Here is a 24,320-nt window from a genome sequence, read left to right on the forward strand (position 1 = left end):
CCACAAATAGTGTCACAGCTTAAGAACAATCTATATAAACATTTTATTTATCAAAAATGTCGTGTATGTTGCTTAACAGTAAGAGAGAAGTAGTATGTGTACACTTCTGGGAGACTTAAACAATATTTCAACACATTGTTTTTTCTTTGGATCAACCAGAAACTTCTTGAGATCTATTTCGAACCTGTAACCAAACCGATATCATCTTGGGCTGACTTTACTGAAATAATTTAGTGTTATGAGAACCACAATACATGTTTTACTAATAGAAATGTACGTTTTTCTGGTATATTTGTGGAATGTAAAACTTTAATTTTATTCCTGTTAAAACTGTTACATTTGTATTTGCTAAATATTTAATCTATTTAGGCTTGAATATGGTAATTCCAATAAACTTTTCCTCTGCAGCAGAGGTAGCTCTTGCCCTTCCTTTCATTGGCTGTTGTTTTTTTTTTGTTTTTTAGAGCGTTTGGTAGTTTTGGAGGGTGTTGGTTTTTTTGACGTATAATTTTACTCGACAAGCGAGCCGGCGGACGCTAGGACTTGGTCACGTGGTTCTTTCTTGACGTTCCGTCACGTGACGTAAAGTCAGCTGATCTCCACGGGTTCTGGCGTTTACCTTCGTCCTTCACTGCAGCGGCGGATTTCGGCCTCTTTATTCTCCGAGTGCCTGTTTGTCTTTTCTGAAATAAAAACAATGGCGAGTCAGTCTCAGGGCATACAGCAGCTGTTACAGGCCGAGAAACGTGCCGCGGAGAAGGTCGCTGAAGCCCGGAAACGTGAGTTGTTTTATTTTTTTTTATAAAGTGTTATATGACACCGAGTCGAATGAATCGATTCGTACGGAAACGGAGCTGCTTAGCTATGCTAACTGGCTAGTCATCAAAACAGAAAGACTGCAGCATAGATATGATGCGGTTGCTTTAAATGCTATATTATGAAAGCAAATGGTCGAAATTCTATTAAAAAAAAATAAGAAAATAAGTGTATTTTAAAAACCAAAAAACGAGCTCACGGTTATACAGAGAAAACCCGTATCTGATTAGCTGCCTGGATCAATCGTCTTTATTCTCTAATCTATTTTATAAGTAAAAAACGTACACGGTGTAATAATGTGAGAACATCTGTGACTAAATGTTTCTGTCAAAGAAACACCTTTTGGTTTTGGCATAAGGGGGTACTAACTTATGCACTCGCCTGTATGTGTGCGTGTGGGATCCCAGAAGGCAGGATTCCACCTCTTGGGTTTTTTTTTTTCCTGTATAAATGACAATGAAATAAAAACAAATAAAGTTTGACAAAGTAGTTGTAGCAATGCATTGCAATTTCATCCAGTAGTGTAGAAAATTCTTAAAATATATCAAACAAATTATAAAAATGTCAAAAAATGAGAAATAGTGAAGTATTCTAGATGACTTCCAGACTTTTCCCTTCGTAGATGTTTAAAATCGGACTAATTGAAATGTCTAAAAAGGTTTTAAAGAATAATTTTTCTTATTTCCAAGTTTATTCGATTGACTCAATAGGCCCCCATTACTCACTTCCCTGTTTGATTCCCCCTGTTTCTGCTTTTTCTGGTGGAACATTTGTGCAAGAAAGGATGTTCCAGAAAGAAAGAAAAATCAGTGCAGATCATTTCCCCTATTCTATATTTCATATATAGTTCAAAACAAAGGCGTTTGAGGAGTTTTGTTTTTAAAGTCTGCACGTGTTTTTATTCACAGGGAAAAACCGGCGCTTGAAGCAAGCCAAGGAGGAAGCTCAGGCAGAGATCGAGCAGTACCGTCTCCAGAGGGAAAAGGAGTTCAAGACCAAGGAAGCTGCGGTGAGTCAGAACGGACAACGAGATTTTTCCATCTGCTGATAAAAATGTAGGCAAAGACGTTTGTGAAATATTTGGGTGACCAGATATTACTGTCACATGTAACCTACAGTCATTGAAATTCACATTAGTTTTTGGTTTATTAGATTTATTTTTTATTTTTTGTGAATAAAGTTGTTTATTAATGCAGACATACAGAAAAATATCTCACACCTTGTGGTGTTTTAAGTTTATACTTGTAAATTAGTGAAATATTAGTTTTATGTAATATAATCTATATGGACGAATGTTTGTGGACACGGGGTCTTGTGCATCCCATTTCACGTTTAGTCTCCATTTGTTGTTATAATAACCTTCAGTCTTCTAGAAAGATTTTGAAATGTGCTTATGGAGGTCAGGTACCTGATGTAGGTGAGGGTGAGGAGACCTGGGGTGCAGTCAGCATTCACATTCATCCCAAAGGAGATCTTCCACTCCACCATATGTAAAGCACATCTTCATGGAGCTGGTTTTTGTGTACAGGGGTGGAACAGGGAACAGGCTTGGGTCTCATAGTTTAAGTGAAGGGAAGATTTTAATGTTACCGCATCTAAACACATCCAATTGTGTGCCTCCAGCTTTGTGGTCTTTAAAGTTTTGTCTATAGAATGTTATATATTAAATGAATTTTTTATAAATCTGTGTCCTGATTTGTCTATTTGTTTATGTATAAAGACATTAACTAATTTATTTCTCATACTTATTTATCACACATTTTATATTTTTTAAATTAAAGGCACTCGGATCCCACGGCAACTCGGCCGTAGAGGTAGACAAAGAAACCGTGGACAAGATGAGCCGCATCCAGAGCAGTTATCAGCAAAACCGAGAAGCTGTAATGAACAACCTCCTGAAGATGGTGTGCGACATCAAGCCAGAGATCCACACCAACTACCGCGTCGCTGGATAAACCTCGCAGAAGAATCACTGAGGCAAAGACTTGCCTTGTACAACCATACAGATGTTCCAGCCGTACATACGTATTTAGTTTTACAGATGTGACAGGTAGCTGTAATACTGAGTCATACAGCTGTCCTGTGTTTACTACATTTCAAATGAACACACCAGGTTTGGTTCAGTTCTCTCAAATTAGAAATGTTTTATTGTTTGTAGCTTTAGGTGAATTATATTTATATTTATATCCTCTCGATGGTGATGGCGGTCCTGCAGTGGTTCAGTGCATGTCTTTGTCTCTGCATCGTTAAACCTGTTGGAACGTGATAGCAGTGCATATGTCTGTCCGGTTTGTGCATTTAGATGTGCTTTGTGTTGTTCATAATAATTATTAAAAGAAAGTGTTTTATTTGATTGCTACAGAACCATGAAATGATCTTTGTGTGTGTATATAAATATCTATCGCACATACATGTTCCTTAAAGTACAACCTCAGCTTGAGGAAATGTATTGGAAATGTATTCACTTCCTCGTTCCCTGCAAAAAAGAAAAGGAAAAAAACACTTAATTTTTCTTCCCTGGAGTGTTTGTGACAAGGCTGAAAAAAACAAAACAAAACAAAAAAAAGCTCGTTTCTTTTTTCCTGTTTTTTTTTTTCCTCTAATGTGTACCTGACATTCCCCTGTTAGATCTGGCTGTGAAAGTACAATAATAATAAATGGTTTTGTGTGTGTGTCTCCGTGTCAAACTGATTTTTATTTCTGTTTCAAGCTTTTATGAATAACATTTACAATTTTGTCGGTATATTATATAGTTTAATTGCACTATAATTCCTTAAACTATTAAATCATCTAGAATCTATTTTATATACTAATTGTTTAGTTTTATATTGTATTTTCTTTTGAATATTTATATATTTACAATCTTAAAAGTGTGTGTTATAAACTTAAACAGATCGACTCCCTGTACAAGATATTTTATTGTAGATCAACAAAAATACGTCCTAAAATGGTGCGCATGCGCACTGTAGAAACGCCTGCTGTCGTAAAACCCATGGACACATGTGCAACTTTAGTGCGCCTGTGCACTGCAAATCCGGCATTAAGGAAGTAAGAGCGTGATTCTGTTTCAAAATAAATGTCCTGTCCGGCAGTACATTTACCCGGCTACGTGGATCACAGTTTACAACACAAATTACAATCATATACTCTTAATGAGCTTTAAAAATCAAAAAAAAACTTTTATATATTCGCTATTGATAATTTAATGCAAGTGTATACATTTAGGCTATATTTTAAGTTTCGAGTTTAATTATACCTCTATGAATTAATTTTTCCCGCAACATCATTACGTTTTGTTAATCAAAACGTAAAGATTGAATCGTTTAAATGATTTATTCCACATATACAAAATAATTCTGTCGAATTTTACAGTAATCTTTTGAAATTATATTTATAGACTGATACTGATACTTGACACTAAATAAAAATTAAAGTCAGTGTCTTATTTTTAAGTGCTTTATAGTTAAATATGTTTTAGTTTGGATTTATCCGTACTAAAATAAGTTGATATTTAAATTAAGGGTGACATTTAATAAATTGCATCACAACCCTGTTAGATACGTGAGGACTTTTATTATTGAAAGGAAACATATCTCTGAATGTCTATGGCTTCTTGTGTGATCTTTTACTAGCATTCTGAGTCTTCATACTCGGGGAATGTGCATGAACACATCTGTTTATTTAACATAGTTTATTTTTATATTGATATATAATCAAGGGTTTGTTTTGGGATTGAAGGTAAGTACATCTTAATCTAACTTCGGTGTGTGTGTGTGTGTGTGTGTGTGTTAGGTTTGACCTCTGAACGATATGAAGTTCAGTTTATTAATGGACGTTTTTTGGACAGGTTTATTTGAACGGAAAAAATCAGGGTAATTTAAGGCTTTTTATTTGTGTACTATTATTATTATTATTTCTGTTCAAATGAATACTTAGAATGTTGTTCTATAATTGTTTTCAGTCATTCCTAACATGTAAACCGATCTATTTTTACTCTCATTAATGATATAAAAAAGATTTCATTCTTGTTTTGGATTCATTTTCTATCACAAGTCATTGAAGTCATTGAAAGTAGATCCGGCTTTAAATCACCGGTTTATATTTATGCGTTTTTAATAGTAACAGCCCAATCACAGCGATTTTTGTGGCGGAAGCTTATAAAACGTTATATAAACTTTATAAATGTGCTGTTATTCACCAAATAACAAAATTTTTAACTGTTTGGATGTTTATTAAATCTTTATGAAACGAGTCTCCTTTTTCTAACACCAATGTGTTATTACAAATGATTTTTCCCCCCCCTCAGTAATGAAATAAAAAAGCAACAGGAGAACAGGAACTAGTTTGTTCTTCTAGATGCTCCTCAACAAACCAAGAAATGAACAGAAAGAACCACGTGTTATTCTATATGTAGAAAAAAAAACTTCTGGTACACAAGGAATAAAACACTCTTTAGATGTGATGTAGGGGAGAAAAAAAAAGCCACCACCACATCCATCAAGGTGTTGAAGTACCTCCACCTCACACTGCCTCAGCGTCTTGGTCCTCACATAGATTTTTGAAAATGATTAACATTTCATTTGTCCTCGAATGTTGTGATTTTGTGAATCCGTTGTTTAAAAACATACATTTTAAATTCGGCTCATTTACGGTTTCTTACCGTCGTGCTGTGTGACTTTGAGTTATGTGGGTTTTTGTGGGACCTTCAAACAACTTAACAAAGAAAGAACATAACTGATCAACCGTGAGCATCAGTAGCTTCATCCGACAATATGGCGTAGCTCTGAGAAGTCCATACACATAATTAAGTGGTTTTCCACCGGCCCTTTGAGGAAAAGATTGGAGTCCCGAGTTTTATATCTTTAATTTAAATATAAGCTGCAAACTAAATCTTCATACAAACGTCACGGAACAAACACGACCTGCTTGTCCCCCGTTTTCCTACAGATCATTTGCGATCGAATAATTTCTTTACCCTCGTTTGCATCGCATTATTTATCCTCTGCGCAAACGGCTATGGAGTCGACAGTTATTCCTCGGAAAAGACCACCAATGAAATTCCCGTTTTTTAGCTACAGTTCAGGCTGTTAGATTGGAAATATTGTGCGCTTGATCACATTATTGTGTGAGCTCACAAAAAAGCAAGGCATGGCGTTTTTTAATTGAGAATAAAAAAAAAGAAGAAAGGAACGAATGAACGCAAGATGCACGCAACCAAATGTTTTTCAAGAGTTATACAATGATACACATCTCTTCTACATACATCAGGGTCGGATTGTTTCTCCTGGTGTTAAATAACGTGACTTTATAAATAAACGACTACTGTCATAATGAGTGTACGTTTAGATATGGGGTAATTTTTGTTTGTTCATGTCTGAAGAACGGTAATTATGAGAATCCAGCAGGTAATTATACGTGCTTGCGTTTGTCGCACCTGAAATAAGCAATGTTTTATAGCTCCTACAAAGTAGTTAAGTGAATGTCCGTTAATCCTTCTTTTGTAGTTTTATTTTAATCAAAATACCGTCAAGGTGGCACTATTCTCAAACTCTTCACAAGTTCAGCTCTCGGATCATCTCTGAATTTGTTAAATAATTTAAAATGACAAAAGATTGCTAATTTACGAACATTGGCTTTGTACATGTACACCCTGACCATTACACGTATATATACTATCTGAGCATCACCTTTCATTCGCTCGTCTATACAGTAATTTTTGTTAATAAACATAATAAAACCATTAATGTCGCTTGTCAGGTGACCCAGAGATCAAAAGTCCTGAAGACTTTTCTGTAGCGGAAAAACCCTTGACTGCGCTGAACATAAATCTTTCCATAAATATTACATAAAGTCACCGTGATAACGATTATATACGTGTCGCAGTGTTAAACAGCATGGTTTTAAAAATCCGATTGTTAGAAGCTTTAGAGCTTTCGTCGTAGAAATCTGTTACTATGGAAACGATAACGTATTAGACCGAGCGTGTTCGTATAAACCTGCGATTTACTATAAGAGCTGTTCTATACGCCGTTATAGTAAATGAATGCTCTCCTGCCGGTCTGAGAATTCAGTCATGCTGTGATACAAGTACTTCAAATATTTGAGGATTAATGTGGGTGGACTGGGTAACATAAGTCTTTTGTTTGTTTTTGTCATTTCGCGCATATATGAATAAAAAGTCAGGATTTGCGAACGAGATGTTTGAGGCTTTAAGATGTTCGTATCATATTTTTTAATCCCAGAAATCCTATAAACGACGGTCACAGAGATTTAGTCATTAGCAGAGCAACCGTTTTTGAGATTCTTTGTCGGAGAAGTCAAAACTACTTTCTTAGAAATGAATAAATGTTACACACAATAGACTTTTCGTTTAGTCAATATATAAACGAGTAAAATAAACCACAAAAGAAGCAGCTAGGTGTTTTTTTTGTAATATCTGTAATACTGTATTTTGAAAACTTTTTTTTGCGTGTATAAAGTTTTTGTAATGTCATTGGTGTGATGTAAAATTCAGGATTTTGGAAGTGGACCAAGGTGTTTGTTTGTGTTCCTTCTCATATTCCAGAACAGGCGCTCTTTGTACCTCGTCGTGTACCACGGAAAATCCTAATAGTGAATTTCCCACACAAAATACATTCTCGGAATAGGGGAAAATATGTAGGACCTCTTTCACTTATTAGAACTGATAGATAAAGGAATAACTGAGCAAATTGTGAGAGGAAGCTATTAATGCTGCTTAACACGTAAGCAGCAGGATCAGATGCATTTGCAGGTTAAAGCTTTGTTTAAAAGTTAGGCAGACAAATCTAGCACATGACCCAGAAACGTTGCCAAAATCAGACACAGTCAGAAGAACAGCAAATATGAGGACACGGGGCAGAAACACAAAACCAGGAAGCGAGAATAGAATCAACAACCAGGAAAGTGTCCACAGCAAACAAAGGCTTAGTCAGTCTAGCAAATAAACACAAGACAATACTTCACAATGAGAGAGTGTTGTGAAAGTGCTTAGTATGTGTGTAAACTGAACTAAACTGCACTATCGAGTGACTGTGAACGTGAAAGTGGGTGTCAGTGACGGAGATTATCATTCAGATCGGCCATATTTGTAGTCTGATGATGATTCCAGGGCCGATATGACAGTTGGGTGGTCAGACACAAAGCAGAAATACTTAGTCAGATTACGATGCAAGTTGATACGTTTCAGTTCGATTCTCAGGATCCTTTGAACACAATTTTAGGATTGAAAAGACTGAAATTTTAAACAACTGTGATTTAAAAGATTCAAAACAAAATAAATCAGTTTTACCATCTATTAAAAATCACTAAAGAGAAATGTTTAAGCTTTCCTAGAAATTTCATTGAATAAACAAATTCTGTGATCCCGGGGAAAATGATGGAGGGCTCGAGACTACACCCTGAGGCATTCATTTGAAATAGTAGGCAAAGTAGGCTAAAATGCCCGATTTCTTCGATTCTCAGGCACCGTAGGTCTCAGCAGCATGGAGCCAGTATTGTCGGAAAGCTATTGAAGACCAGCCAACTGTTAAAACATGCTGATATAACATATAATAGGAGTGTAACGGTACATGTATTCGTACTGGTGCAGGGTTTTTCGGTTCGCTGCATGTGTACCGACTGCAAACATTTTTACTTGCAAAACATTGTTAAAATCTTGAGTTTTCTCAGGAACGTATAAAGTGGTGGACCGCAAGTTTTTACAATTGTTTTTAAACTTCAAAGCATACACAACAATGCCAAAACGTTTCTTAAAAAGAAACTAGATTCGGTGTAGTGGCACTGTGGCTACTTACTCCGGAAATAAGATGGGACTCGAACCCACAGATCCAAAGTCCAATGATTTAACCACTAGGCTACCACCTGCTCTCATCAATTCTATTGAAAAGTTATTACATAAGGAGCTTTAAATAAAGTTTTATATTGTGTAAAGTCATGTAACATGTAACACACCTTTTCTTGTTTAATTTGTGAAATCCCTGTTCACTTTGTGAGAAAAGAATAAATTAGTATAGAGTCAAAAGTAATAGTCAAACTTCACTCTGCACCAAGAATGCACGTGCTTCAGAAGGAGGATCTGTGCTGTGCTGCTTATGTAATACAAGCGACCAAAGTCTTTTGATTGGCTTTATACCTGCCATTAGAAGTCGAAGGCTGAAGAAAGATCACACGGTGAGATTAGTCGCGAGGGATCATTTTCGAAAGGTCGGGCCACACTCCATTCACTCCACATCTGCACACGCCCAAGATCCAAGTTTCATTTCTCCTTGCGAAGGGCCGCTTTATGTGAGCGCTTCTAGCTGACAGGACCTCGTCATTTACTAGTGAAAGTCATACAGGAAAGAGAGAGAGAGAGAGAGCAGCGTCAGGGTGAGTCGGACCTGCTGTTTTGGGTTCAGATCGATGTGTTTGTGTCTAGCCTGAGCACTAACTGCTAAATAATATCGTAGTGTAAAATAATTTAAAAAAAAATATTATTTTCAGTGGACAATGAAGTGAGTGTTGCGTACTATCTGTTATATCATGTGAATGTGTGACTGCATTCAGTTCCTTATTTTTTAAAAGTACTGTGTATGGTACTGTGGCATTACGATTGTCAAATTCAATCGGATAATAGATATATTTATCGCAAAAAACAAAAATATGTTTCCTTATATGTCCTGAATTTTGGACAAATTCGTCATTTACATTTTTATGTTTTTATTTTACATTTCTTCTGGTGGATTATTCAGTTTTTTAGACGCTTTGTGAGTTGGGGGGAAAAAAAAGGTTATAAATGTTAAATAAAAAGAGAATTTTTTTTATCATATTTGAAATTCTGGTGTGCAAGTATCATGCATACTTAAAAAAAAAAAAAAAAATAAAAAAAAGGGAGAAAAATAAATAAATAAGAAACCAACCGTAAAGAGAGACACGGTTTAGTTATTTTCATGCACGTTTCCAATCCTGTGCTTATTTGGCATGAAGAACCACAATCCTGGCTACATTACCAGTGTGAATTTCACAGCTTTCTATGGAGACTGTGTGTTTTTACGTCGTACGATCTCCACGAAAAGCTAAATCCGTTCTCGTATTCGAGGTAGGAACTTCTCTAGGGTCGTTCAGGTGTGCGTTTTTATCTTCTAAATCATGTTGGTGCGGACGCAGTCGTAATAACATGAAAAGGAGACGTTTTGTTTTAAACACCCGTACCCTCTGATGAACTACTTTCTCATACGGAGGGAGTGTGAATTGTTTATTATACGTCTATTACATGTCAAATAAGCAGTATTCTATAAACAGCCATTAATAAACGTACTGTAGTACAGTTGAACATTACTGTGCAATTGGTTTCACTGAGTAACTACTGTGATGTTACAGTGACGTTTAAGGATGTAAACTGTGACTGACATGATTTTTTATTATTTATTTTTTTTGGAGAAAAAGAAGCCTGAGGTGGTGGGAGCTGTAACTTTTCATTATCTGCGCTCTCTGTCAGAGCTGTTTCTTGTCTTATTATCCCCTCAGGCTTGTTCTGCCCTTTTAGGAAAGTGTATTATTCTTCCATTAGACCTCCATTTCTTTTAAATGGCTACATATCGGATTAGAGAGAGGCAGAGTGTTCAAACGTGTAGCCCTGGGGGTCAACAACGGGATTCGACTGGTAAAGGTTAAGCGGATGTTATTTCCCAATTTCACTTTCAATGTGTGGTCATTGACATACATGAGAGTGTTTGGTGGGGTCGTATTTAGCGACGCCGTGTCACCTGGATATCGGACATAAGTACAGGTCGTACTGATTCGCTTGTCGTTAGGATCTTAAAGCCATAAAACTACACACCAGAAATGATTGGATACCAGTAGTGGGATACAATTTTACGTTTTATTTATTCGTTTGTTTATTGCAGGAAAATGGCACACGGGCATCACAACCATATGCCTTCCCCAACCACCATGGATCATTCAGATCACACCATGGGTCATTCAGATCACACCATGGGCCATGGATCCGGAGGAAACCAACACATGATGATGGTGAGTGAGTTTTATAGTTTGTACTTGCAGCGACTAAATGAATGTGATAGATCCTTCTAGATAAACAAGCTAGGCTAGGACTAGTTTTGCGGTTCTCCATTGGGTCATGACGTAACGCTCTTTCATACACTTATCTAATCAACTAATCGTGCACACAACCATGCAGGAACAGGTGAAGAAAAAGAGAAAGGGAGGGAAACGTGATCTCAGTTATTTTGATCTCGGCATGTTCTTTTATTGTCCGAGTTTTCTAGAATCGTGTCGATCTCCTGGGATTCTCACGCGCAACGTTCTCTGGAAAAAAAAAACCTACATGCGTTCAGCAAAAAAGGTTGCTAGCATTTGTAAATAGTCTGCATGAAAGTTAAGGGAAATATGAAACTTTGAAATCGTGACAGAAATTACTGTTGAATCAAATGAAAACTTTAAATGCTTTGAGCAAGATGGAGATTGTGTAGAAAAAGGCTACACATTTGCGATATCGATCTTCTCGCGAGTCATTAAAAACGGCGAGGTTTTGACTCTCCTTTTGATGGTTCCTTTTTCACGGGGAATTGTACATGTAGTGTAAACTCAACAACAATTGTGGATGTATTGTCATAAATGTTTAATTTACTACTTAAAATGAATAATACAATAATAAAATAGATTTTCAAACATTTTTATGTAATTAATTACTACAAACTCTTTTTTTGAAATGTTACTCGGCTTCTCGCGAACTTTCGGATTTTTCTCTCAGTCCGTTTCCAAATGAAAAGTCGCCAACTTTCGAGGTCGCGAGTATTGCTGTTCCACTGTGTATGTTTTGACTAAATGTTTTTCTTGTACTTGCTGCTTTGGGACGATATAAATAAATTATTCCATTTATTATTGGACTCTTCAGGCACCGCATTTTTATATTTTACACTTTTAATACTAGTACAATTTTGCGTTATTATTTGTGGGTTTTTTTTAATCATAATTCCAAATAAAATTCAGATAAGTTTTATACCATTTATATGATTTCATTCATTTATTGTTACATTAAATACTCCGGAACAAGTAAGACATTAGTTCCTGCGACTCCTTCCAGAAGCATCTTAAATACGCACCTTCTCCTGCCATACATGTCTCAGTTGTTACCAAAGCAACATTAGCAGTTTGTATTAAATAGTTAATACTGTGTGATTAATTACATTTGAGTATTCAACATTGCTGTAGGATTCATTTATATTGCATTGTAATGTAAACAATGCCTGTTTTTATTTTTATTCCTGCTATGCAGCAAATGACCTTTTACTTTGGGTGCAAAAATGTTGAGCTGCTCTTTGCTGGCCTGGTCATCAACACACCTGGAGGTGAGTCCAAACTACTTAATTACTTCATTTGTTGTTAATAAAATGTGCAAAGAATTCCATTTTATACGCGTAATATAGGGAGTTGCTTCTAAAAAGGTTTGAATAGTTCATGCAAGTTCTATCATTATTAGATTTGTGTATATTATATGGACAAAGTATTGGGACACCTGAACTTTCCAGCCATATGTGGTTCATCTCCAAACTGTTACTTCAAAGCTGCTACGGAGCTCTGAACTCAACCCTATTGAACGCCTTTGTGGGGAATGTGAACACTGACTGCACCCCAGACCTCCTCGCCTACAGCAGAACCCGGAGATCTGCTTATTAAAAACTGAAAAAAAATAAAGATCCGTTTATTTTGAGGAACGAGATTCAAAGAACCAAGTCACTACAATCTTCTTCTTCTTCTATCGACTTCTCCCATTGGGGGGCGCCACAGCAGATCATCCTTCTCCATACACCCCCTGTCCTCTATATCTGCCTCTTTCACCCCAACCACCTGTATGTCTTCCCTCATCACATCCATAAACCTCCTACTTGGTCCTCCTCTTTTCCTCCTTCCGGGTGGCTTCATCCTCAGCATTCTCCTACCGATATACCCCATGTCCCTCCTCTGCACATGTCCAAACCATAATTCCTGATCTGCATATTTGATTTGCCACGTTTTACGCTTGATGCCCTTCCTAATGCAACCCTTCCCATTTATCTGGGCTTGGGACCGGCACTAAGACCATCACTAGTTATAACAGCGCAGAACACTTGATCAACATCTTACGCTACAATGTGCTCATATTCAGAACTACTCATTTCCTCCTCTCAGAGATGGTAGGAGCCTGTTTCGGAGTGTTTCTATTGGCTGCGTTCTACGAGGGACTGAAGATCGGACGTGAGGTCCTGCTGAGGAGGAACCAAATCAGCGTACGCTACAACTCCATGCCAGTTCCCGGCACTGATGGAACTGTGCTCATGGAGACCCACAAAACAGTCGGGTGAGTTCGCCGGGTACATTATACAGCGTAGACTTTACATTTGCACAAGAATCGCAAGTTCATTGGATTTTAGCCTCAAAGTCCTAAAGACGCTCCCATTAACAACGACATAACTCCGCCTCCTTGCGTCATTTATAGTGCTCTATAATGATAAAAGATCTAGTCCTGGCTCCATGCTGTTCTAACAAGTAAAACTATTCTTCTGTTTCTTTCAGACAGAGGATGCTGAGTATGGCACACGTTTTTCAGACTATACTTCACGTGGTCCAGGTGGTGATCAGTTACTTTCTAATGCTGGTGTTCATGACCTACAACGGCTACCTATGCATAGCCGTGGCACTGGGAGCCGGCGTGGGTTACTTCCTGTTTAGCTGGAAGAAGGCAGTCGTGGTGGACATTACAGAACACTGTCATTAAGCCTTGAATCGCCCGTGTTCTCTCTCTCTCTCTCTCTCTCTCTCTCTCTCTCTCTCTCTCTCTCTCTTTCAACATATACAAATACATATAGGGGAGAAAAAAACCATCACAAACATACAAATAACAGGAAATTATTCAATTATTTCATATTATATTACTCCAAAGGCACAAACACACAGTGTCAGGCTGCTCCAGATTTTATAAAAAAACAAATTCTTCCCGAAAGTTTTATCATATCAAGTTTTTATCCCCTTTACTTCACATTCAGGATTATCATATATAATTTTTCACACCATCCCTCACAGGCCTTAAATTCTACCTCTTCAGTTGTAAAATTATCACATGTCTGAGGGTTTTAAAGGGACTAAACCTTTTGCCTTAAAAAAAAATATATATATAGTATCTGGTGACATACTACAAGATTTACTGATTCTCAAAGGAAAGACATTATCGGAAAATACACCACCAAGTGTCTTTTTTTTTTTTTTTTTTTTTAAATCATAATCGCTGAAATATCACAATCAAAGTCTCGAAAGAGAGGGAGAAGAAAAGAGATCATGCCGCCTGTCTGGCTTTGGAACTCTGTTTACAAAGCGGAAATTTTTTTGTTTTTCTCAACAAACGCCGAGAACGAACCATAAAATGTAGACAATCTGATGCCAGTGTCTTAGTGATGATTCCTTTTTTTATAATTTGTATTTGAAATATTCTATTACTGTCAAGTATATACGAGTCTATTGTTATTTTAGTTACTGACATCATTACCTTTTATCTAATGTTATAAATGCAGCAGACATACATGTGCTCGTCAAATGAGATCTAATTAAATTAAATGTAATTTATAACGGCTGCTGTTTTTATTGCTGCTGCTGCTGCAAAAAAAAACCTGATCCTTTTTTCTTTTCGTGCTGAAGCTCACAGTGCACGTACCCTGAATATCTGTACGGTCATAAACATTTACAGGCAATAAATTCTGATTTCATCAGGGTCAAGGCTTTCGCAACTGCCGATGCTGCACGTCTTCAGGTTTATCCTGCTCACGTGTCGGGGCAGATAGCAGGTAAAACTAAAGGTCATGTCATACACTATTTTGCCAAAGGTATTGGGTCACCTGGTCAGAAGTATGTGATTTTTGAGCATTGCATTCAACATTTAGTCCCAATTTGCTCTTCTAATTTCCTTCACTCTTCTGGGAAGATGTTCCACTAGATTTTGGAGTGTGTTTATGGATATTTGTGTTAATCAGCCACAAGGGTGTTATGAAAGGCAGGTACTGATGTAGGTGAGGTGAGGAGACCTGGGGTGCAGTCAGCGTTCATATTCATCCCAAAGGTTTTCAGTAAGAATGAGATCAGAGCTCTATAGCAGCAAGATCTTCTTCTCCAAAGCATGTAAACCAGATCTTCAAGGAGCTCACTTTGCTTCATTGCCATGCTAAAACAGGTTTTGTTATTATAGCGCGATCTAAAGACGTCCTGTACAATTGAGTGCCTCCAGCTTTGTGGTAACAGTTTGGAAAAGAACCACATATATAGCAGGAAAGGTCAGGTGTCCCAATACTTTTGGCAATATAGTGTATTTTGTCAGGACTTTTTGGGAGAGGAAGATTTGACAGAATTGCATCATCTACCAGGAAACATAATGTGGCATCAAAAAGTTTAAACTAGCTCTGTTTAAAAGAAAGTAAATTTATCCAAGTTCACACACAATCAACTTTAAATTAGTTCCCTACAGCAATACAGCGCACCCAGAGTTCCTTAATCTTCTGGAACGCGTCCTGGAAGTCACGTTTCTGGATCTCCAAAATGGTGTCAAAACTGCGACCTTTGAGTTGGATCTTCATCTTCAGGAAAGGAGTGAAGTTTGCAGGAGCCAAATCTGGCAAGTAGAGTGGTTGGAAAGTGAGATGGTGTTGATTCCCGGCGAGAAACTCACGTGTGAGGAGAGCTCAGTGACGGGGTGCACACGTGGTCAGATTAGCACCTGTCGCACAGCTCCTGATGTACAAAGGACGATGTATTTTGGCACACTGACTTAAGTTCGGTGCTTCCTTTGACTGCGCGTGCAGGCTCGTGCTGCCATCTGTTGGCGTGTTACTACAAAACTAGTTTTGACCTTTATGATGCCGCCTCATATATTTGAAATGGGTATTTCCCCTTGCATATCCTAGTGATGTTAGGAAGCTGGGGTCAGACTGCAGTATTCCCAGGAGCACAGAGGGTTAAGGGCCTCACTCAAGGGCCCCAAGAGTGGCAGCTTGGCAATACTGAGGTTTGAACTCCCAACCTTCCGATCAGTAACCCAGAGCATTAGCTAGCACTCAGGGTAAAGTGAGTTTACCACTGTTTCTATAAAAACACAGTTACAGCTGCGTGCAGAGGGGAAAAAAAACTTCTGGACAATCAAATTTGTGAATTTGGAAGTTCTGTGGAATAAATGATAATGATAAGATGCATGATTACAGTGTGAGTATTATATAATATAAAAAAAATTACTCCTGAGACTCGAAGTCAGACCTCTTTAATATCATATTATATAATCATTTCTCAGTCAAGGCCACATTAGTCCCCTTCAGAAGAAGCTGTTAGGCAGGCATGTATGTACATTCAATTTATTTCTAATCATTATTAGAACTGATTACAAAAAGCTTCAGCATGGAGTGGCTCTGGGTTCCAAACTTTACAACTAAGAACAGTTTTCAATCAAAACAGCACCGATGCAGAACACGCCTAAGATGTGTCGTTTTTTTCCTGGGTTCGTTCATTTACTCAGAACTGGAGGTTCCCGAAGAAAGACGGTAGTGTGTTTGACTTCGGATGAGGTTTGTATCCTATTCGCTCGTGGATGGTTTGCTCTCGGGTTTTTCCGTCCGAAGTGCTCATCTCGCTGGGTGTAACACCGACCACGTCCACTTCGTCTCGCTGTTTCTTTCGGCTCTGTATCAAAAAAAGTGTGATGAATAAAGGGCATGGCCACAAGAGTCCAATAGTGACGATTCGTTCATTTTAAAAGAGTCTTTCATTTGACTCAGAAGAAAGAGTCGTCTCAAAAAGTGATTCACTCATCGTCTACTGGACACACATGAGCAAAGCATTGTATCTCTGTAGGTTCTGCATGTTCATCTCATAAGTCCTCTGGTTCCGAGTCGTTCGTTCTTTTGTCACATGACTCATATAGACGCTACACTATGCAATAGATCAGGTTTTTCCAAATCGTGACATTATTGTCAAGTCAAGAAGTCTATAGCTGATGCAGTACACAATGAATTGAGACGACATTTACAAAACAGCATGTAAACAGTTATAATATGGGAGGTGCTCTAGACAAGGATGTGTATGAATTGTGTTTAGTATTTGAGTGTGTTTTGTTTTCAAGTTTGAGTTTGTAACAGTTCAGTAACACACAGTTGAGGGGGTGTGTGTGAGTGATAGTTCAGTTCTGTGTGTGTTGAGGAGCCTGATGGCTTGAGGGAAGAAACTGTTACCAAGTCTATTTGTGAAGTGTGTGTGTGTGTGTGTGTGATCATCCACAATGATGATGGCTTTGCAGATGCAGCATTCCAATATTTATGGGAGTCAAGTGACTGAAAGTCACAGACCAGAAGATATGAGCAACTCATTGTGATCATAATTTGTCCTTAGCTGCATCTTCATATTTTCATAATTGGAACTGTAGTTAAAGGTCGTGTATGTAGACGTGTTTGGGGATTTGCATATTGAAAATGTAACTTTTTATTTTATTTCTGATCAAAATAATTAAATGATTAAAAAAATAAATAAAAAAAAAGATCAAAATGATCTGATCTTCCCATCACTAGTTACATCCCACCTATTAGTCACTGGAAGAAAACCAGAGAACCCGGATGTAAACCTTATTTTCATTATTAGGAGTAACAGAGCATCACTACACACCTCCAGCTCTTTCTTCACACTCTCAAACTCCTCGGTATCATCCAGCTTCAGCTCCAGACGAGTTGGTTTTCGGCGAAGCATCGTTTTGTTTATAGGCTTAAATAAATTTTAAAATAATAAGAGACAGCCCATACCTCCTGGAAATACAATGCAAGTGGATAAATAGTAACTTTAGAGTAATGTGCAACACAGTTCTATTTAATTAAGTCATAACTGTGTTCCTGGAAGAAGAACATCAGCTCTAACATGCAGTCTGTTGTTGTACCCTAGCTAGCTAGCTCAATCAACAGGATAAATGTTCAGAATACAAACATAAAATTTTAGAAATGTATGTATTTTGTAGGGAATTGTGTATTTTAGTATTTTACTAAATTTAACATTCATATAAAATATATTTAAAAAAACATTTAAAACGCCTTGTATTTGCGCACGCTTACCCGAGTTGGCGGATTTTTTTTCTCTTAACCGGAAGTTCACATTGGATTTCTGGGAAATGTAGTTTTCCTTCTGTGTAGTTTTCTAAATCGTTTCTGTGTTTATTTACTTTTGCGAGAAATCTTTACAATTTTGTGAAAGCACGTTTATGTGTCACAAATCTTTTGATAAAATAAAACAAAAAACATTTATTTGTCGCAAACTCTTTTTTTTATAAAATAAAACATTTTTTCCACATTTTTATAGAATAAAACAAAACATATTAATTGTACATTTTTTTTTAAATAAAACAAAACACGTAAATCTTTCGACATCGTTTATATTTTAATAAAATAAAACAAAACACGTGCATTTGTTATTTGTTATTTTTTGAATGTTATACAGTACAAGTTAAATGTAACAGCGCAAAATAAAAAACGTCATCGCTGCGACGGAAACGTTTATGACGTCTTTTCTTCGCGACACAAAAAATGGCGGCGGTTTTCGTCGTGCACTTATAGTTACCTCACTAAAAAAAATTCTTTCAAAATACGTCCACCAGTAATGAAAATTTATTTGTAGTAGATATAAAGATCAGTTAGTTCTTTTTTTAGCTACTTCGTTTTGCCGGTGAGTGATAATTATTTGTACTTTTTTTCATACATTTTTCAGTGTTTGTTTTTGATGCACGAGCCTCCAAAGAAATGAAAGAACTCTTCTATTTATAATTTTAATAACTCTCCCAATTTCTTCTTGAAAAACATTGCTTTAAAAACAAACTGATTATGTTGCTTCACGTTCGTTTTCTTTTGACTTAGTAAAAGCAACTGAGCCGTTTGAACGATGTCGGATGAAGACGAAGCCCCTTTGGTGAAAAAGACTCGAATCTACTATGGAAGTATTGAGGAAAAAGAGAAGGAGCGTCTTGCCCGTAATGAAGCCGGTTTATCTGGGAAGGATGCTATTAAGGCCGCAATTGAGGCTGGGAATATTAACATCTCCAGTGGTAAGTGTTCCACTGAATGGAATGACAGCTTCTCTATTTGAGGTCTTTATTTGGATGGGATAAATTTTCCAGATTACCAGGATCTCAGTTTCTTGAATACATTTCAGAGATTATGGAGATAATCAATTAAAAATGTGGATAAATTGATACATAGATGGTTAGATGGTAGATCGATTGGTGAATGGATCAAAGGATGGATGGATGGATGGATGTTTGGCTGGGTAGATAGACAGACAGATGGGTGGCTGGATCAAAGAATAGTGAATGAATGGATGAATAGATGGATTAATAGATAGATCAATAGGTGGATGGCTGGTTGTATGGCACCAGGACACCATGCACATTCCTTGTACATGCAACCCATAATACTTGGCAATAATGGTGAGATTGATGGATGGATGGGGGAGAGAGTGAGAGCGAGAGAGAACTTTATTAATCCCAAAGGGAGACTGTAATGTAATCTAATGAGGTTAAATTAAAGGATTACTATGGGAAAGAGAGTAAAATTATTATTTAAATAAAATTAAATAAAAACCCTGTGATACACTGTTTTCTGCAGTGCAGTCAGGTGGGAATCTGAGAAATGCACGTAAAGGTGCTTTAACAAGGTAACAGTTTTTTGGGACAGGTGGAAAGATACATAAGTAACTGTACAGGTGCACCAGCAAATTGTAATATTAATAAAAAGAGAGAACAAAAGTATATGATTATATCAGTGCCATCTGATGTGTTAAAATAACATGCCGTGTCAACATCCCGCCTCCTCATGTAAGCATAATAACATCTAATAAGACTTTTGACCATTATTTATTTCTCGAAACTTTTTTCGAATGTCTTTCTGTGAACATTTTCAGGGGAGTCCATGGAGATGGAGGAGCGTGTGAGCGAGCGTCAGGCTGAGGTACTGGCTGAGTTCGAGCGCAGAAAAAGAGCAAGACAGATCACAGTCTCTACTGACGATACCGAAGTCAAAGCATGCCTGCGTGCCCTCGGAGAGCCGATCACGCTGTTCGGCGAGGGCCCAGCTGAAAGGCGTGAGAGGTGTGGTCTTGTTCTTTTTATATCTTTGGCTTTAACGACGTTTGTATCCATTAACCATTAATCCATTTATGAACGAACACATTCCTTTTTTTTTTTTTACAGATTGAGGAATATTTTGTCTGTTGTGGGTCCGGATGCTCTAAAGAAATCGAAAAAGGATGAAGAGAAAGCGAAGCGGGCCAAAGAAGACGTATGTATTTTCGCTTCTTATTTGGTTTATGGTTAATATTAATTCTCAGGCTGTCAAAGTTTAGCGCTGTTTCTTGTTCAGTCTCAGCAGACGTGGTACCACGAGGGTCCCATCACCCTGAAGGAGGCACGTATCTGGCTGGCCAAATACTCACTGCCCAAGTAAGAACAGCTTTTTCCAGTAAAAATGCAAAGAATGCCATGTATTGTGTTTGTGTTTTTTCTTGTTTCAAATGTTAAATATAAATAAAAAAAAAAAGGTTAAAAGTCAAAATAGCTTAATGTGAATGTTGTCTCTACTGCGGTTAATTTTTTTTCTTCTTTTTTAAAACAATTGAACGCAGTATTATAATCATTTATATGAAGTCTGGATCTTTAGAACCATTTTTTGCGTATGTAATATCTTCTCTCAATATCTTGAACTGGGTCTAATTCTGAGGATTTCTTTCAGGGCTGCGGAGAGGCTGAACGCTGCTCACGCTTTGAGAGAGATTCCTGAATCTACACGCACTGTACGACAGCAAGAGCTTCACAAGACACTCAGGGTGAGCTGATATCTCCATTCTCAAGAAAAGCAGCACCTTCACTGGACTTTAATTTACCCCATTGTTTACATTTCCCATCAGAACCTGAATAACTTCTGCAGTCAGATCGGAGACGATCGTCCGATATCCTACTGCCAGTTCAGCCCGAACTCCAAACTATTAGTCACCGCATCATGGTGAGTTTGGCAAGTTGTGAGTTTTTTTTGCACCTTAATTGGTGTCATTTTCTTATTGAATAACTGTACTGTGTGTTAATTAGGAGTGGCCTGTGCAAACTCTGGAACATTCCAGACTGCAGCCTCGTCCGCACATTAAGAGGTAAGTAAGTAGTCCTTTAATTGCACCAACAATTTTTTATTTTTTTCCCCCATGAGTAATTTTCTGAATTCATTTTAAATTCAGGTCATAATACCAATGTTGGAGCAGTCTGCTTTCATCCACAAGCCACGCTCACTCTGGACGAGTCAGACGTCAACATGGCCTCCTGTGCCGCAGACGGATCTGTTAAGCTGTGGAGTTTAAACAGGTTTGTGTGTGTGTTTCTGTAATGCTGGAACAGATTTGGATCTCCTAGTTCAAATGAAGGGGAAAATTAAACGCTACCGCATCTAAAGGTGTCCTATACAATCGTCTCCAACGTTGTGGTAACAGTTTGGAAAAGAACCACATATGGCTGGAGAATTCCAGTGTCCCAATACATTTGATAATATAGGATATTTAGACGTATAATTAAACGTGTTGTAAAAAGATATATGTTAAAATATATAAAATGTCAAATATATATAATATGCCACTGATCAGGCATAACATTATGACCACTTGTCTAATATAGTGTTGATACCCTTTTTGCTGCTTAAACCTTTGAGCATCAACCGCATGAACTTCTTCAGCAATCTGAGCTACAGAAGTTCGTCTGTTGGATCGGACCACACGGACCAGCCTTTGCTCCCCACATGCATCAATGAGCCTCAGCCGCCCACGACCATGTCACCGGTTCACCACCGTTCCTTCCTCGTACCACTTTTAATAGATACTGACCACTGCAGATCAGGAACATTGGAGAAGCCCTGACCCAGTCGTCTAGACGTCACAATTTGGCCCTCGTCAAACTCACTCACATCCTTACGCTTTCCCATTTCTCCTGCTACTAACACTCAACTTTGAGGACAAAATGTTCACTTGCTACCTAATAAATATATCAGTGTTCTTCACTTCACCTGTCGGTGGTCATAACGTTATGCCTGTTAGGTTTCCCCAGATCACCACACACACTTGTCCTAACTGCATCTTCAGTAAAGGTTTTATTAACTCGTATCTCTGCAGTGATGAGCCCGTTGCAGACATCGAGGGTCACTTCATGCGGGTGGCTCGTGTAACGTGGCATCCTTCTGGTCGCTTTCTGGGCACAACATGGTAAGAAACTCCTTAACTATAAAGTGTCCATTTTATGGCTACACAAAGTTACGTAGTGTTGCTAATACCAGTCCCACCACTTTTAGCTATGATAACTCGTGGCGTCTGTGGGATCTGGAGGTCCAGGAGGAGATTCTTCACCAGGAAGGCCATAGTAAAGGTGTTCATGACTTGCATTTCCATCCCGATGGCTCCTTAGCAGGAACTGGGTGAGATTTTTTTTAATGGTATTGAGCACTGATGTTAACGCTTTACTGACAAATATTCAAGTACACTAATGGAAAAAAGGAAAGAAAATCACATGGTTTTTAATTGATATGTCATTATTTACAGTATAATAATTACACCAACATGTAGCCTGGCTTCTTCTACTAGAGTTCAGAATTATGTCTAGAAATAGCTATACACAAATATCAGTTCTCATCTCTCTAATCACTTCACTTCCAGCGGTCTGGATTCGTTTGGTCGCATATGGGACCTGAGGACCGGTCGCTGTGTCATGTTCCTGGAAGGTCACTTCCGAGAGGTCTACGCAATCGACTTCTCCCCGAATGGGTAAAAGAATCGAAAATAAACGAAAATTGGTACGGAATTCTGTTCGGAATCCAAAAGAATGACGTGTGTGGGTGTGTGTGTGGGTGTGTGTGTGTGTGTGGGTGTGGGTGTGGGTGTGGGTGTGGGTGTGTGTGTGTGTGTGTGTGTGTCTGTGTGTGGTGCAGCTTTCACGTGGCTACAGGGAGTGGCGACAACACATGTAAAGTGTGGGACCTGCGGAAACGGAAGTGCATTTACACCATCCCCGCTCACCAGAACCTGGTGTCCTCTGTCAAGTTTCAGCGTAAGTGTCTGGAAAGTAGATGGTAAAGATCATCTGAGATCAGTGTTCAAAATGTCCCCCACCCCCTACTTTCAAAGTCCATTATGAGTATATTTGGTCGTTAAACGAATACCATACATTGTTAACACTGGATTTTCTTTATTATTGCTCTCAGATATATGATATACATAATAAAGCACTCGATGGCATGCTGTTACAGGAAAGTGACGCATAAATCGGAGTCACTATTAATTTCCAGCACTTCCTGGAGTGTTTTATTTCTTCCAATAAGACAAAAAAGCACCACTTGTCTTTGTTATAGTGAAAAGTGTTGACATACGAGACTCTTTCCAGAATCTCAAAGGAAAAAACTTTGCAACAAATTTTTTGAGGATGAAGATGGCTTTCCTTTTGAGTCCAATTTCTCTAAAGGTTTCTTCCTCGTACCATCTCGGGGTCTTTTTTTCCTTGCCGCCATCACCAACATGGGGGTACATGTTCAGGGACTGATGTATGATGCTAAAATTTATATTCACAATTGATACAATTTTTCTTTGGGACAATGTCCATTTTTTTAATTGTTTCACAAATAAAAGTGTATTGAACTTTTTAACCAATCAGATTTAAGGCTTTAACAGCACGTGATGTAATATATAATTGCCCACAAAGTGGCAAACGGGGTCCTTTTGGATTCTCAGGAATTCCTGGGGTTAATATCTGTAATAGTTCAGCATCACTATGAAGGATATTTGTTGGCAGTGGAGGCATCGCTTTCGAGTCTTTCTGTTTATACTTTCCCCCCCGCACTTTGTTTTCCAGCTACAGACGGTCATTACTTGCTAACGGGTGCTTATGACAGCATGGCAAAAGTGTGGACTCACCCTGGATGGTCTCCTCTGAAGACCTTGGCAGGACATGAAGGGAAAGTGATGGGACTGGACCTGTCTCCTGATGGACAGCTCATTGCAACCTGCTCATATGATCGCACCTTCAAACTATGGGTGGCTGATTGAAGATGATGGCGTGGTCTGTTTGTGTAGTTCATAATCTTGATTTTGGAAAAAGAACATCATTCCAGTCAAATCTGAATCTTTATAATCTGATTATGTTTGAGTCCCAGATTTGTTTGTTTTTTGTTATCTCTCTCTCATTTTTGTTTTTTTCGTACCCAACAGCATTGATGCTATTTCAGACATCTTTGAACGTATTTTGCAAGCTTTATTCAGCTTTTTATGTCTCTCCATTGACCTCTTTGTTTTTATTAAAAACATTAATGCAGTTACTTGTCCTGTCTCGTCTTTGTGGAGGTCTTGAGTTCCAGTTATCTGATGCCACACACGATAGAGCACATCTTACAGCTCAAAACTGCTCACTGGATTGTTCATTGCTCTGT

At 37.9% G+C, this 24,320-nt stretch overlaps 4 protein-coding genes across 6 annotated transcripts; 3 read left to right on the forward strand and 1 right to left on the reverse strand.

Annotated features, from left to right (window-relative positions):
• Nucleotides 1-566: 566 nt before the first annotated feature.
• On the forward strand, nt 567-3,491 carry atp6v1g1 (ATPase H+ transporting V1 subunit G1). Its single transcript, XM_083531172.1, has 3 exons — nt 567-779; nt 1,725-1,825; nt 2,598-3,491. Exons 1-3 carry the CDS (start codon nt 698-700, stop codon nt 2,769-2,771), a joined length of 357 nt encoding a protein of 118 aa, XP_083387298.1. The 5' UTR covers nt 567-697; the 3' UTR covers nt 2,772-3,491.
• An 896-nt stretch (nt 3,492-4,387) lies between these two features.
• On the forward strand, nt 4,388-14,436 carry slc31a1 (solute carrier family 31 member 1). 3 transcript variants are annotated; one of them, XM_083531169.1, is made up of 5 exons: nt 4,388-4,558; nt 10,722-10,848; nt 12,113-12,185; nt 13,006-13,174; nt 13,390-14,436. In XM_083531169.1, exons 2-5 carry the CDS (start codon nt 10,726-10,728, stop codon nt 13,589-13,591), a joined length of 567 nt encoding a protein of 188 aa, XP_083387295.1. In that variant the 5' UTR covers nt 4,388-4,558; nt 10,722-10,725; the 3' UTR covers nt 13,592-14,436. The 3 variants fall into 3 exon arrangements, with proteins under 3 accessions (XP_083387295.1, XP_083387296.1, XP_083387294.1); XM_083531170.1 differs by having other exon boundaries at nt 4,388-4,554; XM_083531168.1 differs by lacking the exon at nt 4,388-4,558 and adding an exon at nt 8,928-9,204.
• Nucleotides 14,437-16,097: 1,661 nt separating this feature from the next.
• cdc26 (cell division cycle 26 homolog) lies at nt 16,098-18,052 on the reverse strand. Its single transcript, XM_083531174.1, has 3 exons — nt 17,940-18,052; nt 17,503-17,639; nt 16,098-16,527 (listed from the first exon to the last, which is right to left on the reverse strand). The coding sequence occupies exons 2-3, from the start codon at nt 17,581-17,583 to the stop codon at nt 16,360-16,362; spliced, it is 249 nt and encodes an 82-aa protein (XP_083387300.1). The 5' UTR covers nt 17,584-17,639; nt 17,940-18,052; the 3' UTR covers nt 16,098-16,359.
• A 316-nt stretch (nt 18,053-18,368) lies between these two features.
• prpf4 (pre-mRNA splicing tri-snRNP complex factor PRPF4) lies at nt 18,369-24,205 on the forward strand. The gene is made up of 14 exons (XM_083531117.1): nt 18,369-18,546; nt 18,735-18,922; nt 19,777-19,963; nt 20,066-20,153; nt 20,235-20,314; nt 20,604-20,697; nt 20,779-20,873; nt 20,957-21,015; nt 21,100-21,223; nt 22,021-22,110; nt 22,197-22,319; nt 22,558-22,665; nt 22,830-22,948; nt 23,747-24,205. The coding sequence occupies exons 2-14, from the start codon at nt 18,760-18,762 to the stop codon at nt 23,938-23,940; spliced, it is 1,524 nt and encodes a 507-aa protein (XP_083387243.1). The 5' UTR covers nt 18,369-18,546; nt 18,735-18,759; the 3' UTR covers nt 23,941-24,205.
• Nucleotides 24,206-24,320: the final 115 nt, after the last annotated feature.

The sequence above is a fragment of the Silurus aristotelis genome (genome assembly GCF_946808225.1).
Source record: "Silurus aristotelis genome assembly, chromosome: 26".
Lineage (NCBI taxonomy): Eukaryota > Metazoa > Chordata > Actinopteri > Siluriformes > Siluridae > Silurus > Silurus aristotelis.